Source organism: Vidua macroura, chromosome 3, assembly GCF_024509145.1.
Source record: "Vidua macroura isolate BioBank_ID:100142 chromosome 3, ASM2450914v1, whole genome shotgun sequence".
Lineage (NCBI taxonomy): Eukaryota > Metazoa > Chordata > Aves > Passeriformes > Viduidae > Vidua > Vidua macroura.
Window position 1 is genome coordinate 94615637 of NC_071573.1, and position 15956 is coordinate 94631592.

At 36.3% G+C, this 15956-nt stretch overlaps 1 protein-coding gene across 8 annotated transcripts in view; it reads right to left on the reverse strand.

Moving 5' to 3' along the window:
• Positions 1-15956, reverse strand: part of DLGAP2 (DLG associated protein 2) — a 448267-nt gene that overhangs the window by 81342 nt on the left and 350969 nt on the right. For all 8 annotated transcript variants that reach the window (XM_053973318.1, XM_053973321.1, XM_053973319.1 and 5 more), the window contains one exon: positions 14458-14523. In XM_053973318.1, coding sequence (XP_053829293.1) covers positions 14458-14523 — 66 coding nt within the window. The remainder of the gene's footprint in view (positions 1-14457; positions 14524-15956) is intronic.

Sequence of the window (15956 nt, forward strand, 5' to 3'; positions counted from 1 at the left end):
CATTCATGAAATTTCTTCCACCATTTAAAAACTGCTTAAAACTGTTCACTATGACTAAATTATGGGGAGAATATAGCCTCCTTTCTCTTTGCAAAATTGTGTTTTAGCAATTCTAGATGTTATGAAGCTATTCACTGTGTAAATTTACTCAAATTTAATGGATACATTCAAGTATTCAGTTTATTATTTAATATTTATAGCTCATATGTCAAACTTTGTGACTAATCATTTAAGTTACATGGGTCTAGTTTCTATTTTGGTGGTTTGACAGTTGGATATATTAAATGTATCCTTGCTCCATGGTGTCATTTTTGTACCATAAATTGAACTTCATTTTCTTCAATGAATCTCAGCTTCATGATCCTAAGTTCACACTTCATAAGTATAAATAATAAACAGCAAGAAGAAAAAAATATGAACATGCTGAAATGAAGCTAAATTTTTATATTGCTAAACAATATAAAAAAAGTATAAGTTTATCAATAAGCATTTCATACTATTTGAACATCTGTTATCCTCAGTCCAGAAGTATTAATGCTATTACCATACATTTGCCCTTTTTATGACCATACTACAAAATATTTACTTATTCACTGTAAGTTATTCCTGAAAAAAACCCCAAACGTATTTAGGTACAAGCTATGGAGTTTTATATACTTGATTATTTGTTCCTATGAACCATGTGCACCAAGTTGTGGTTATTATGCAAGCATGATTGCTAAATAAGAGTAGCTTGTAAGCAAAGATTTTGATACTTAAGCCTTTGATTTTTTTCTCTCATACAATTTCTTGCAGCTGTCAAATGTTACAAACAGAAAATTAAAAACAAGCCCAGAAATACTTCAATTTGATTTTCCCATTCACTTTTCCTCTTCAATTTCAGCTTATTTAAGAAACATTTCAATAGCAGACAAAGAGATAAGATGCAAGATAATCCTTCAGAGGATAAGACAGATGTGTAAGTGTTTATACAACCCACTTAGCACAGCCTTTCTGCAAATTTGTTCTAAGAATCTAAATAATCTTGCACAGGTGGTTGATGCAAGGAAGTTGTAGGTCTGAACCAGAATGGAAGCTAGAGAATATTTTTTAACTGGACACTTGAAACCAGGCTGTAGATATAACACAGTAATGACAGCACTTGGAAGGGTTTCTAATCATATGACAAAGCTCTCCTAAATCATATTTCCACTGCTGGTGAAAACTCAAGGCCTGAATATGGTCATGAAACAGATCAATACTCATATCTCTCTTATTTAATTCAACGAATATGTGTTATATCAAGATACCTTCAATGCATACAGCAAATGGTTGCAAGTCTTTAGCATAAGCTATCTCATAACCTAAATGCTGTGTATTTCCTATTGTGGGAGATGTTTTGATAATTTTATTACACCCTAAGTTCAACAGGGTTGCACACAACATTTTAAAATGAATGCAGCATTAAACTAACAAACAGTGAAGTATTCTTCAGCCTGGCATAATGCCACACTGAAGTCAAAGACGGATTTAATGGTACATATGCCACTTCCATACTTTATCATGGCATCAAACTGATGGGTCTGTGCATGTATCCTTTTCTGCTTCTATTTTGTTTTCCTGTCCATTTCTTTTACTTAATTCTTGGCTATTATTACATTAAAATAAAATCTTATTACTGCTGATTGCTCAGTCTGTTTTCCTATTTAGGTTATAATACCTATAAAGTAGTTACAGGAAGGAAATATAACTGTTTCTCTGAAATGACGCAATTTTGATTAAATACAGTCGTGGCAGTAAATTATAACAGTGCTTTGGAATTCAGCCACATAAAGTAGTCCTGTAATTAGTGGTACTTTACCCAGGATATTACCAAACATTATCAGGGGAAGAATAATGGACCATGTGCTGAATTTACTTAGTCTCTGCTTCCCATAAAGGGTTCCCAAAGCACCTGACAGAGATTACTACCGTAGTTCTTACAAACCCATGAGATTAGATAGACTGAAGAAGTTTTTTTTACAATGAGGGTAGTAAAACACTGGAAGAGGTTGATCTTGTTGAAGATGGTCCCTGCCTATTACAGGGAGGTTGGATTAGATGACTTTTAAAGGTGCTTTCCAACCCAAACTATTCTATGATTCTATATGGAAGGTACTGTTCTCCTTTTACAAAAATAGGAAGTTGCAATATAGGAAATATTTTTTAAAGTGCTTATGGATTTTCTGATATTAATATTCACAGAGGTGTGAGCCAGAGGGAGGTGGAAGGAAGCTCTTCTGTCACTCTAACAACACGATAAGAGTCAACCCCAAGCCTTTTCATCACAATCTTGCACATCTATGAATGAATAGTGCATGGCAGAGATCCAGAATGAAAGAAAGAGAATAAGAAACTAATTTTAAATGAGTTCTCGAGCACGGAATTGCTAGTCCCTGGTGATTTCTTTAGGCCTCATGCAACATCAAACATGGCCCAGAAGGCTTCAAATATTTTCATCATGTTACATCCCCAGGAATATGAGAAGTGATGATTTGACTGCACTGCAATGGATAATCTAACAATGGTTTTTCTGTCCTTCATGGCTCCCTGTGATTCCAGCTCATTTTGCAACCATAGAAAAATACAATTTTCTGTATGTTGCTTTCACATAGCATGCTTTCATATAGCATTTTCTGTGCTACATGGAATGTCTGAATTATTTTTGTTTGAAACACATTATCTAGAAACTGCTATAGGCATTTATTAAGTGTAATCAAAATAATTAAAACATGAATTAAGAAGTAGATGTTTTCCAGAAGTAATTGCCCCTTAACTCTGTCATAGAAAGTAACTAAAACTAGATAAACTCCCAAATTACTTACATGTGCATAATTCAAATTTATCACTCCAATTAGGTTTGTCAATCTAGGATATCAAACTTGTTCTTTATCCCAGACACAGCTACTTCTTCATACAAATATTTTGAAAAATCTTCAGAATTTTGAAATAGAATATATAAATTTATCAAGTAATGTGTGCTTTGTATTATTCAGTCAACTTTCTTCAGGAGACTGAAGTGCTTGAAGAAACAGTTAAGATGTGGCTGAATGAATTACTATGTGGTACCAGAGCAGTGTAATTGCCCATGCACTAGCTCTTAGTCTGCCAAGTAAAATGTCCTAGCTTAAAATTCAATTAAGCTAACATGCTTTCCTAGCATTTGCAAGGGGCTAAAAGTGTGTCTATGGTCAATGACCACAGCACAGCTAATTCATAAAAATTCATAAAGCTACAGCAATTTTTTTCTCAATCCTTCCAAAATAAATTTAATATTTTGGTAGCATTAAATAGTTTCATATTTGACAGATCAAATAATGACAAATTGGACTGAAGTTTTAGTCTATAACTTGAAGTTTGACAGCAGCTCTCATGTTTGCTCTGGGCAATCACTCTAAAAACATAAAATACCACCATCAGAACTAAAGAGCTAAAGGGAGACAGAAGAAAAAATAAACATAACCCAAAGCAGACAAAGAGATAAAGGAATAGGAACAGAGAAAATATATTATATGAGAGCATAGGAATGGCTTTTTTAAGATTTCATCAGAGCAAAATGGAATCTTCCAACTAACTTCAATGGATAGTCAGATAATATTTAAAGACTGGGGTTGGGGGTGGACCTAGAACAAGACATGGGCTGTCATGTCAGAGAATCCAGTAATTCCAAAACCCTGAAAATCCCTTAAAGGTCTTCTTTTTCAGAGACTACTGTGCAGATATTGCAACCTTTAACCTCAGCAGATGGAAGGATTTCTGCATCCCTTCCTATCTCTTTCAAATCTTTCCCTGTTATGCCATGTTGTGTCCTGCTTTTTTTTCCCCTCCTGTTTTCATTTCTGGGTTTTCTGAGAGTTGTTCTCTTGCTCCAAGCAGACGTTGGTGTGACTGTGTTTGGGGTCTGGCCACTATTTTTAGATCATCCAAGATTTTTCCTTGTGCTAGTCAGTATAAAAAGAAAGATAGGTTCAAGGACCAAGAATAATGTTTGAAATTATGATTTAGAATTGTTATTAATGTTCTAGGCTAGAAGGCTAAAACCCTCTAAGTAATGAAACACAAAAGCTGTGCATTTCTAGAGTTCCTGGAACACTGCTCTTGGCTAAAGAGCATCAATAGAAAAACACAGAAACTTCTCTGACATTCAAAAGAGGTTCTTGTCTCCACAAATCTTTTTGTGTGTTGCATATTAGAAGCAAGCTTTCAGGGCATGATAATACTTTCTGGAACTACTAAATGATGCCTGATTTTTTTCTTACTTTTCTTTCTATTGTGAAATTAATTTGAATTGCTTTAACTGTATAAGTCTTGCAGTAAACTGCTTTCCCATCTGAAACATCTGTGCTGTTTTCATTGGAGAAGGAACTGTTCTTCTGCCTAGTGTAACCAGGAAAATGCACTGCTGAAAAGACATACCTAATCTAGCTTTCAAAGAGAGGTGGTAGACAAAAACAGATTGATGCATCTTGCTGTTTCACACAGTTGAATCAGAGTTGAAATGCATTATGAAAAATATATCCTCACAGCTTAACCTATAACTAATAAATAACGAAATATTGGGAAAATGGGCATATTAATTAAACAAGTAGATATTAAACATGAAAATGCATAATTAAAATGTTTTAGCTGGAAAAATGTCTGTCCAAGGTCTGCATTAAGTAGTATTATTGAGTATTGTTTCCTCATTAACTCGTTACAGTATTTTTTTCTGTTCTATACTAGCCTTTAAAATGAATATTTACAGGGATTGAGAAGACTGACTAATTGGCCAAATGCAAGGAAGAGGTCCTGGAAATACAAATGCCTGAAGCCTCTGCTATGGTCTCATGAGATTTCCAATCTATTTATGTAGCACAGCATCTGGCATAAAATTTACATAAAATTGCAAAGATTGAATGACCAGTTTCAGAAGATGACTTGTATTTTTGGTGATGCATGTGCTTTTCATGCACTGCATTGACCTATCCGTGAATCCCTACGTAACTGCTCAGGCTGCTTAATTGAAATATTGAACATTGAGTGGCATCCCCTCAAAGACAAGTTATATTGGTTCTTGCAGCACTGTTGCAACGAGGTACTTTATGCCTCCAGTCTCTCTGCACAGCCAAAGGAAAGAAGTAGGGGGTTCTGAGGACCTAAAGCCAAACACCAAAATGCCCAAAGCTGTCAAACAGCACATGGGCTGCATGTGGCTGCTTGGTTTGTTCTGACACATAAACCTGAAAAACAAATACTTCTCTATTCAGAATCCTGGGCACTGTGTGGCAGGCATGTATCCATTAGCAGTGTAAACAGAGCTGGAGGGTGTGTCTAGCCCATACAGTTAAATTGTTGCCATCACAGTTTCATACTATGGAAATAGGAACTGATAACATACAAATGATTTCAGGAACAACACCGGCCAAAGATCCTTACAAATACACAGTCTGGATATGGTTTTATTTTTGACTGAGAAACAGGCATGATTATTCTGAAGCCTGGACTGTATGTCCAAGAATGACAGATGAATACTACCCTTCATGTACATATTTGTCCCTGCTGACTATGGCAAAAACAGTGGCTGACAAGCTCCAGTGCAGAAATCTACATCAAAAATGCATAAATTTAGGTGATCTGAGGCACACAGATACATCTAAACCACAGAAAATGTTTTGACAGCCCAAGCTAATTCAGTGGAACCACATGACAAATAATGATCAAGGGTAAGATGGTTTTTATAACTCCCATGGTAGATAAAAATGGGCATTCAAATTGTATTCTTAGAACAACACCAGAGTCCAGAACATACCAAACTGGAGCAAAGTCAGAAAATCCAAAGGGAGAAGTAAGGACCATGTGGAATGCTGCAATTTATTCAGTAGTCAGTTTTGAGCATGGTTACACAAGTGTCTGCATGTGGAACAAATATATGATAGCACAAATCCTGCTGTTCAGCCCAACAATTTTCCACATCAATCCATTTTTCAAATAAAGAATAGTAGATGACTGTCCAACAAGGTATTTTTTTCCGAGATAAATAAGCATGATAAGAGAAAAGGATATATAATAAAAGGAGTGCAAAATAATAGTGGATGAGCAAGAATGGAACCTTGTAGGTGGTGAACAGGCTGGTAAGGGACTCAAAGAACAATATACTGGGAGGAAGGAAAGTACAGAATTGTGTTAACTGAGGAAAGCTGTGACCAGGGACAAGCTAAAGCCAGGTTACAACACTGTCTGCCTGGCATGGAGAACAGGGCATGCTATATGTATAAATGGAGAAATGTGGAAATAGTATCTGAGGAATGAAGACCTCTCACATCTTCTGGGTAGAAAAATCAGCCCTTGGACTGTATGGAGAGGATGAAAGTCACAATGTTGTGCCTATGCCAAGAAAAAGGACAGGACAGAAATCCATGAGAGGCAATATGGGATTTGTATAAAGTTCCAGGATACAGAGCAGAGCAATGCAGGGACTCCTCAGGATTGTGCAAAATTAATTTCCATTGGTTTGAAGTGTGTGATGTCTTGGTACCAACGAGTATGCAGCACACAGCCTTCACAGTGCTTTTCAAGTTTGAACTATATTGCCATTATTCACCTTTCAACAGTGCTGTAACATAGGTAAGTCTACAAAATGATTTATGACTAATATTTTTTCACAGAATCTGTATGATCAGCAAAGTTTTAGAAAAAATATAAAGTAGCAGAACTAGATTGATCTAAAATAACTAACACATCAGCTTATTTTCTGGAAAAATCCAGCTGCAGGGAGTCAACTGGGGCTTCACTATGTGAATATCATTGAACAATTGGTTATAATGCTTCCAAATACAGAGCAGAAATGCTGGCGCTTCACCATTAAACTTCTTTTGTTCCTTATTGTGCCTGGCTTTATGGATTTTCTTTCCTAAAGGATAAAATTTTGCTGCTTGCAGTTATTAGGTCATGAGACAATCCATTTCCCTCGTGGTCAAAAAAACTGCCACTATTTTCTCAGCAATTAAAGGAAGCCAAAGTAATTGCAGAGTACAACTCAAAGGCATACACAGAAATCTATGCACAGCTCTGGAAGTACAAGGGAAATCCTTGTCATGTTGATAGCAGTAACAAATCTCCCATTAACTTCATGTGGCCAGGATTAGTTGTGAACCTTTGCTGAGAAAGTTCTTGGTCATTTTACCTATGACACTTGTGTTACTTGAGGTAGATCATCTCTAATCAGGGCTGCATTTTGCAGAATGCACAATTTGTGCTGGACTGGAATAAATGTGTTAGAAAGCTGCATGGATTCCCAGTCAGAAAGATCATGGCATGGAAGGGTGAAACTGGTTCTTTTGAAATACTGCCTGTGATAGCATAATTGCCAAAATTTAATCCCAAGGATTCAAACACTTGGATCAACTACTCAGCTGGATGTAACCACCAAATCTCTGGGGTTTCTTGTCTATTAAGAAATATTTATCATTGATTCTTAAATAAAAATTAAAAAAAAAAAAAAAAAAAAAAAAAAAAAAAAAAAAAAAGCTGACATTTATTACCTTGTTCCCTGATTTTTTTTTCTCAATGCTTTTGGAATTCTTCTGAATTTGTCCACTTTTTATGATGATATATCACAGAGGAAGTTTTCCACTCCATCCAATACTAAGGGGACTGCAAGAACTAATGCTCACGTATCCAAGCAAAAGTATTTATTGTATATTCCCTCTAAATTGCCTTTTACTATTTATTTAAAACATGGATATATTTTAAAGACTTCACTTATTTTACAGAGTGCTCTTCTGGGAAAGAAATAATGTAATAATTAATCACCAAAACCATTGATTATTGCCATGGAACAATGACTGCTCAATTTAAAATACCATTGTATTTCAAAATTACCTTTATATTTCTTTTTTAAAAAAATTAATTCAGCTTTTAATTTATCAGAACTGAAGAAAGTTATTTGATTTTCTGTTTGCTTCAGCATCAGTTCTTTACAGATTTTTGATTCTCCAAAAAATTTTAGTTTTAGCCAAAATTTTAGTTTGACCCAAAAGAATTATTTTCTTTTCAGAGTTCATCATTATCTGCTCAGGTGTACACCTTTGGTGCTGCCTCTTGCTGCTCTGCCATTGTATAGTGAACTTTTCTGTTGAGTTCAACCCACTGAGATGGAGGAGGACTCATCCTGATTTTCCTGTGGGGTACAGGAAGAAATAGCAGCCTGGTGACAAGATCCCTTTTAAACCTGTTGCCATAGTAACAGGCAGACAATCTTCCTCTTTACATAACCTCCAGATTGGGAATTTTTCAAATCAGGGTGCTGTCTCTTTTCTGCCTGGCTGAGCTCTGTTTTGGATCTGTGACAAACACTGCAAACATTAATTGCCTGTGCCCACAATCACTAGCACCCAGATTTTCCATGTGGCAGTGATGGGGCAAACAGTGACTCCTGTTCCTGGGACAAGGTGGTGGTTTAAATACCCCTACTCTGGGTGAGTTTGAGACAAGGTATCTCAATATGCTGCTGTCTGTTCTCTTATGAAGAGAAATGACATTATAAATAGATGGAAAAACAAATGAAGTTGCACAATGAAAGGTGGCAACTGAACTCAGCAGTGAAAGCTGGGATTGCATTAGCAATCTTTGCTGATGTTTATGTTGCTGCACTGCATTTGCCAGTGCAAATTCCCTTGGGAAGACAGTTACCTATGTGCCCAGCACTCTGACAGAGAACTGCGGTCATTTACCTCCACTCTGGAAGCATCTCCACCACCCTGGTTGTGCCAAAATTGTCCCACTCCCAACAGAACCTAAGCAGGCAATTATGAATGTGGAGGTAGAGTAAGGTAGCTTTTTTTCCTGAAGAAATTGATAGTACATGATTTAAGCTGTTCATTATAGAAATACATTTAAAAGGTTTCCAGTTTATCCTTTTGAAAAGGGAGAATCTAGTGAATACACTCATTGAAGAAGGAAGGTGTGGCTAAGCAGTCAGTCATCTCATCTCATCTCATCTCATCTCATCTCATCTCATCATCTCATCTCATCTCAATCGTCACCATCATCATCATCATCTCATCTCTGCCGCCATCACAATCTTTATGTGAAAGTAAATGTTGCATGTCAGGTATGCATCCAGGGGTTACAGAGGTCAGCAGGCCGTGAGGGAGCGAAAAATGTCCCTTCTTTGTGAAGTCATTTAGAACAGAAATATTTGTTTATGACTGCATAACTCCCTTTTTATTCTGTAGTAGAAATGGATAAATAATTCACTACAAATATCCTATTTGATTATTGTTACATCCTTAGAAATATCTTTACCTGTTTGTGAATTTACCTTGGGCCTAATGGGATTTTTGCAGTCATTTGACATTATGAGGTATTTAATTTTTAGAAATAGCTTCTGATCTGCAGACTTTTAGTAGGCATTTGTTGCCAACAACCTATAATTAAAATGCTGGACAGTTAACAGGTTTTTACATGATCAGGCCATATGATATGATTTTGTTCTATGACTGAAAGTAATTTAAAGAATAAGTTCTCAAGCATAACTAAAAGGAATTTAAAGTTCAAAATTCATTTTTTGAAAAACATTTCCTATGATTTCATTAATGTTTTCTACAGTCTTGATTATCACATCAATAACCTTCTACATTACAGTTTTGGGTACAGAAAAACAAAGAATATGAAGTGGAATTATTTCAAGACATGGTGGAATAAGACAAATAAGAAAGGCTATTTCTTTTTGCAGTATCTGTTAATCTCGTCACAATAAACAAAATATAGGGTGACACTGAATCATATCGGGGCACGTCATATTTAAAATCTCTTGTAAATTTGAAAGACTTTTATATTGTCATACCAAACCACCTGGCTACGTATTTTTTATTATATGACAGAAAGATAGCCCTGTGGTTAGAGGATTAACCTGGGAAATCTTCAGTCAAGTTTTCTGGCAGCCATGAGTTATTTGCATAGTTCAGGACAATGCCATGGGCAGGGGTGTCAATTGCCATGAGAGGCTGATCTGGATTGCAGTGATCCTTTGTGCACGTCTCTTGTAGACTCCCTACTTCAATTCCCCATAGAACTAGGATAAAACTTCTGTACCTCTGAATGTTAGTGTCACAATCCAGGGAAACATTCAGTCAGTGGCTCATCTAGGAATTAATACCAGAATGTTACTGTGCCTGCTGATTACTGGGATGAATGTCACTGTAGTGGTTACTCTGTGTGGCCAAGCCATGTGTCTGGCTGAAGTCCCACCAGCTTCAGTCAGTCTACATATGTTGAACTATCCCTGGATGCTCTGGGGGAAGATGCACCAAGGCATAGATGTAGCACAGACAAGAGTCAAGGGCTTGTTGACAACCTCTCCTCTGTCCTTGGAAAAATTTCCTGTAATGCCTGGCACATGAAACTAAAATCCTTGAGAAGTGTTCAGACACTGACTGCACTGAGTGCATGGTAGAAGGACAGACAGACTGAAAAGTCAGGACTTTATTAATGTTTTCATTTCAAGAACAGCCATGTCCTTTCTTTTTTCCAACACATAAGGTCATAAAGGCATGATCATGCAATCAACAGTGATTGAATAACCATGAGTTACTGTCTGACACTTGAACCTTACCAATTAATCAAAAGCATCAACTGTGAAATGAAAATACATTTTTGTAACCTGCCCTTAAACTCCCTTACAGTTTACTTTGCAACTGGGGCATGTTAAGAGCATTATTAGTAACTGCAACCTGTCTTACAGGTTTCAACCTTTTCCTTAACATCAACTCAATACCCATTCCTGAAGAGAAAACAGGAATTTACTGCAGTAAAGAGCTTTAGTGCAAGTTCTCTTTCTTTGCTTGACATGAGATGCTGCTAACTATAGAACTTGTGTAAAGTAAATGTTTTCCTTACCTGTAAAAATAAGTTAAAATATTTTTTCAATAATCTATTTCCCCCTCTTTACTCTGTGCATGTACTACCTATTAAATCTTATGTTTAGATAGAAGTTCATCCCATCTTCCCAGTTCACATTTCTGTAACTATTTGAATGCCTTTCAAAGAGACATTTTTCTATGTCTCTTGTTAAGATTGCACTATTTGCTTCAGACACCTAAAGCAAAATATTGCCTTACCCTTTACATGCCTAAAGTAAACAAGACTGAGAAATTTTCAGATAGCATAGAAAAGAGTAGTTTCATTAAATGTTTTTTTTTTTTTCCTAATACAGTAACATTGTTTAGATGATATAGACACCAGCTAGAAGAAAGCTTGGAATGATGGAACTCCAGTTTCTGTGAGACTTACAGTGATCTGCTTGACATCAAAAGTCAGATCTCTTGCTCCCATCACCACGCCCTGCTACCTTTATTTTCTTATTTGGCTAACGAGGTTTCTTATTTGAGTTATTCCTAGTGAAAAGAATAGGAATTTTTGGTGTGAGTGCAAATCTTGTAACAATAATACTTATCACCCTGAACTCTGGCAACAAAATAAATATTAATGGTAAAGCCATGAAGTAATGTTCTCAGAAACTGACTGATAATGCTTGGATAAGCTTTTTTTAAAAGGAATACAATGCTCTTCTGCCTGTTTCGACTAAAGAGTTCTTTTATAGAATCAATAGTGGAAAAGAGTTGAGATCAGTCCTATCCCTTGATACCTTTTTCCAATGAGGCAGTGGAGGATTTTATTAAAAATATTATTTAATAACTATTGAGCATTTTCATTCTCATGAATACTGTGCAAACATTAATTAAACCCCACCAAAGCCACAAACCTCACTTGGAAATTCTAAACTCATTTTACAAACAAGGACCTGGAGCCAGAGATCATTCAGTACCAGAGAGATCACAACCTGAAGCTCCTCGGGACAATGAGAGCCTAGAAAAATGAATGGCCCTGCAGCTAGAGCTACCTCAAAGAGCATCATCCTGACTCTGTCTTGACTTAGGGCAGTTTATTTTACTTCTCAAGGAAAGCCCTTTCTGTGTTTTCTTCAGGGATGAAGGTCTCTAACAGCCTGTCAGCAGTCTGTCTCGCTGCTCATACAAAATTATGACATAGTCATTGGGTAATGTAAATACAGAAAAGAAACAAGCCCATTTCCATAGTCCAAGGATTAGAGTATCCACCCAGAACCATATTTCTCTCTAATGAATAATTAATTTCATACATATGCAGCAACAAGAAAAAATGAAGACTGAGAAAGATCTGTTTGCAGTTTTTTCACTCATGTTATATATAGGGTTCACTGATTTGAACACAAATCTTCATGCGATAGAGCACAACACTGGGGCAAAGACAGAAGGACAGATATGTCCTATCCATCTCTAAAGGGGTAGCACATTAGCATAGCTGTAACTGCAGAGCTTATCTACACAGAATTTAACTAACTATCACACAACTTTTCTGAAAGTCTTCCCAATTTCAGTGATTCTCTCAAGGGGAGAAGGGGATATGTTTTTACATTATGTTTTACATTATATATTTTTACAGTACTGATGCTATCCAGTCCACTTTGACCACCTCCAGTTTGGTGATTAGGTTCTGTCAGGAGACAGGATTTTATTCTGAAAATATTAAAGCCATCCACCTTTTCCCATGCATTATCTAGCAATCTTTGGTACTTACTTTCAGACTGTAATAAGGAATTGAGGAGCAAGGACAGATTTTTCCTTGCTTTTAGAATATTTTTTTCAGTCACTTGGCCATAAATAGTTGAAATGTTGGAAAGCAGCTTAACTTTGCAGTCTAGTTGTTATTTGTTGTTCTTATTGCTGTTTTACTTTCCTGTTTCTAGTTTCTGACTAATCCCCATCTTCTTCCTAGTCAGGGTTCTGGATAATTGGGCACTTAGAATATATCTTTGACTACCTATTTCATAAGAGTGTCCTTGCTCCTATAGAAATCTGACATTTAATATTATTGACTTGTACATCATTTACTCTAGCTCCAGAAGTCCTGCAGTTCTTTCTCAAACAAATGGGAAGGAGAACAATTTTGACTTACTTCTAAAGCATTACTTATCTCTCTTTTCATTAAGCTTCTAAAGTAGGCCAAACCTGCTATGTCCTAGAAAAGTCTATCACTCTTCATTGACTATAAAAGAAGTCCCGAGATCTACAGTTTAGACATCTACATTTGAAATACTTTCCAAATCTCAGATGAGATTAATTCTAACCCAGGTATCTGAACTCCATCCTGTGTGCTGTGAAATGGGACAGCAGGGTGAAAAAATGCCAAATGTCCAAGAAGGCTGAGATATTTGTTCATTTCATAACTCATAGGATCCACTTGTGAGATTCCTAGGACGCCTCATGTTAAATGATATCTTCCCTTTTACATCACTTTGATTAAGGCAGAAACTGACTGAGGCCTCTTCAGTCTCTTCCTTAATACATTCTTCTGTCTAATATTTGGAATGTATCCTGTAGCTTTTCTTCACTTGTTTTGAAATGTTAAGTGAATAAACAAGTCCAGTACAGATATTTTTACGTTGAACATTTTTGACACTCCATGATTTGAGTGCAATTGAGTGGCAACACTACTTGAATCCTCTTCTAAGATATTGGCTAAACATAAGGACACAACCTATCTTGTTCTAACTGTTGGGTAGTTTTACTTAACATGGAAATTATAATTTATCTTCCTAGCAGTGGGTAATAATACAGTCCGGGCAAGAGTTTATAATATTCTTGTCAACTACAACAACATCCAAATAACAAAAAATAAACTGTTGCAATATATTAACATGAGCATATGCACAAAAAGAAAAATTACTTTACACTGACTTCTGAAATGTAAGTAAGCTCATGTTGAATAAAGTGAGCTTTAAGTAGCAAACACATAGAAACCACTTCCCATATTGCTTTTCTAAAAATAACCACATGAAGTAATTGCATATAAGTCAAAATTTTGACAGATTTCACATAAACCAGTGACAATCTGAGTATGAAATTCCAGGAACAGAAACTCAGTTTTTCACAATCTAAATGTATAAAACTGAAGCCAGAGGGACATTTTAGTATTAGCCTTGTAAGACAGAAGTATCAAGATTTCACTCATGGGATTTAAGAGTTTCTGATTTCTTGCTTCTGTTATTTTTTCAAATTGAAAAGGTAACATTGAACACTCTGTCTGCATTTAGGATGTTCCCTAAAGAGTAAGACAAAGAGAAAAAGACAAAAGAAAGAAGGTTGGCAATTTCCTTGAATACCTTCTTTTGAATTCTCAGTTGCCTGAGTATTACTCAAAACTGATGATTTTCCTTTGCATTCTCTAACCTTATATAGCAGGTGAGAAATGCCCAGAAGGATTTGACTGAGAGTTTTTTGGCCACTGTCAGTGACAGTGGCAGGCTCCATGGCCGGGGCGAGGCCGTACCCCAGAGCAGCCTCCTGTGCCCCAGCCTGCGGCTGCACCCAGCCTCGGGGTGCACAAGTGGTACCAGGTATCTGAGAGATGTATCTGTACCTAGCTCCTCCTCTGGCGTCCCTGGAAAACTGAAGCTCGACTTGAGCAGATCGCCACCCTCTTCTTCTGAAAAGACAGAAACAAAGTAGCTATTTAATAACTCCGATATTTTTCTACATCCAGACATAACTCTCCACTAGTTTTTAAATCCACTCAGTGACACCTATTACCATTCAGGACTTCTCTTAAAGTGAAGCTGCTGAGTTGCTGTTGTCTGCAGTATCTATCCCTTTGCCAGTTTTTCAAGTTTTCTTCTATCAGTAATATTATTAATTATTATCATTATTTAAATTTTGCTAGACATTTTCAAATCACTAATATCACATAATATTCATAAATGCCTTTTTTGTAATGTCTTTTACATTGTTCTTTCCAATTTTTCTTAGTCACATTAAATTGTATTGAGTTTTAGCTTTCATGTAATTATTCTAGAAGAATCCTTATTGTTGGTCCTCCACCTGCACCTCTAGCACTTACCACACATGTTTGTTAGGCCACTTTTATTACCTTCTATACAGAAGCATTTCAATTCTGCCATTGTGAACTATGATAATATTGTGATGATGACTTTTTCCTACCAATAACATTTACTTTTTTTCCAGAGATAACTTCTGAAATTCTGAAAGAGTATTTAAACTTGGATGACATGTATATGCTGCATGAATGCAGAAACCACCTGATTGGCACCAGAGTGCAGCTCTGAGCTACCCTGCTTATATCCCTTTCAGAGCTGCAGTTTGTTGCCTCTGCATCACCCTCTTGTCATGCTGGCATATAAACTAATTTTGGACCAGGCACCTAGTCTAGATATTTCTGAGATAATGGAGATGCAAATAGAAAACTGGGTCAGTAACGATTCCATGAGATGCAAGATTTGCTTCAGAATATGTACATTATGATACAAAATATGTCAGCAATATGTTTCATCTATTTACTCAATACCACATTTTTAATGTTTTGTATGTTTTTCCCTGTTCTCCACATTTGCTGGTGTCTCAGATGGGTGGGAATTATTGAGTATACACAGCCTGCCACTTTCTTATCATGTACGTATGTTATAAGACACCCAAGAAGAACTGGGAAATAATGGAGTACCTCATATCCTTTCAGTATACATTCAACCAGCAGCTCTTGAAAGAAAGATAAAATCAGGTATTGCAGACTATGTTTTTCTGGTGCACAACCAAGGACCAATGACTTCCAAATAACTCATATCAGTTCATGTTATCATGCCCTCAGGCAGACAGATCTGTAAGGTCAAACCAACTCAGACTTTTCTTAGGAGTACCTCAATGAGACCAGCTGGTTTTTTTTTTTTTTTTTGTGTGGCTTTCAGTAGACACATAGTTTTGCCTGCTTCAATGCTCAATTTAACAAACACATGCATTTTGCATATTTCTTGGTCTTGGTTACACTTTTTATTTGTACTCAAATTTTTTCCCAATTATCTCACAGCAAGCAAAATGAGTGAATATACTCATGTGTATCTCTCAAGCAAT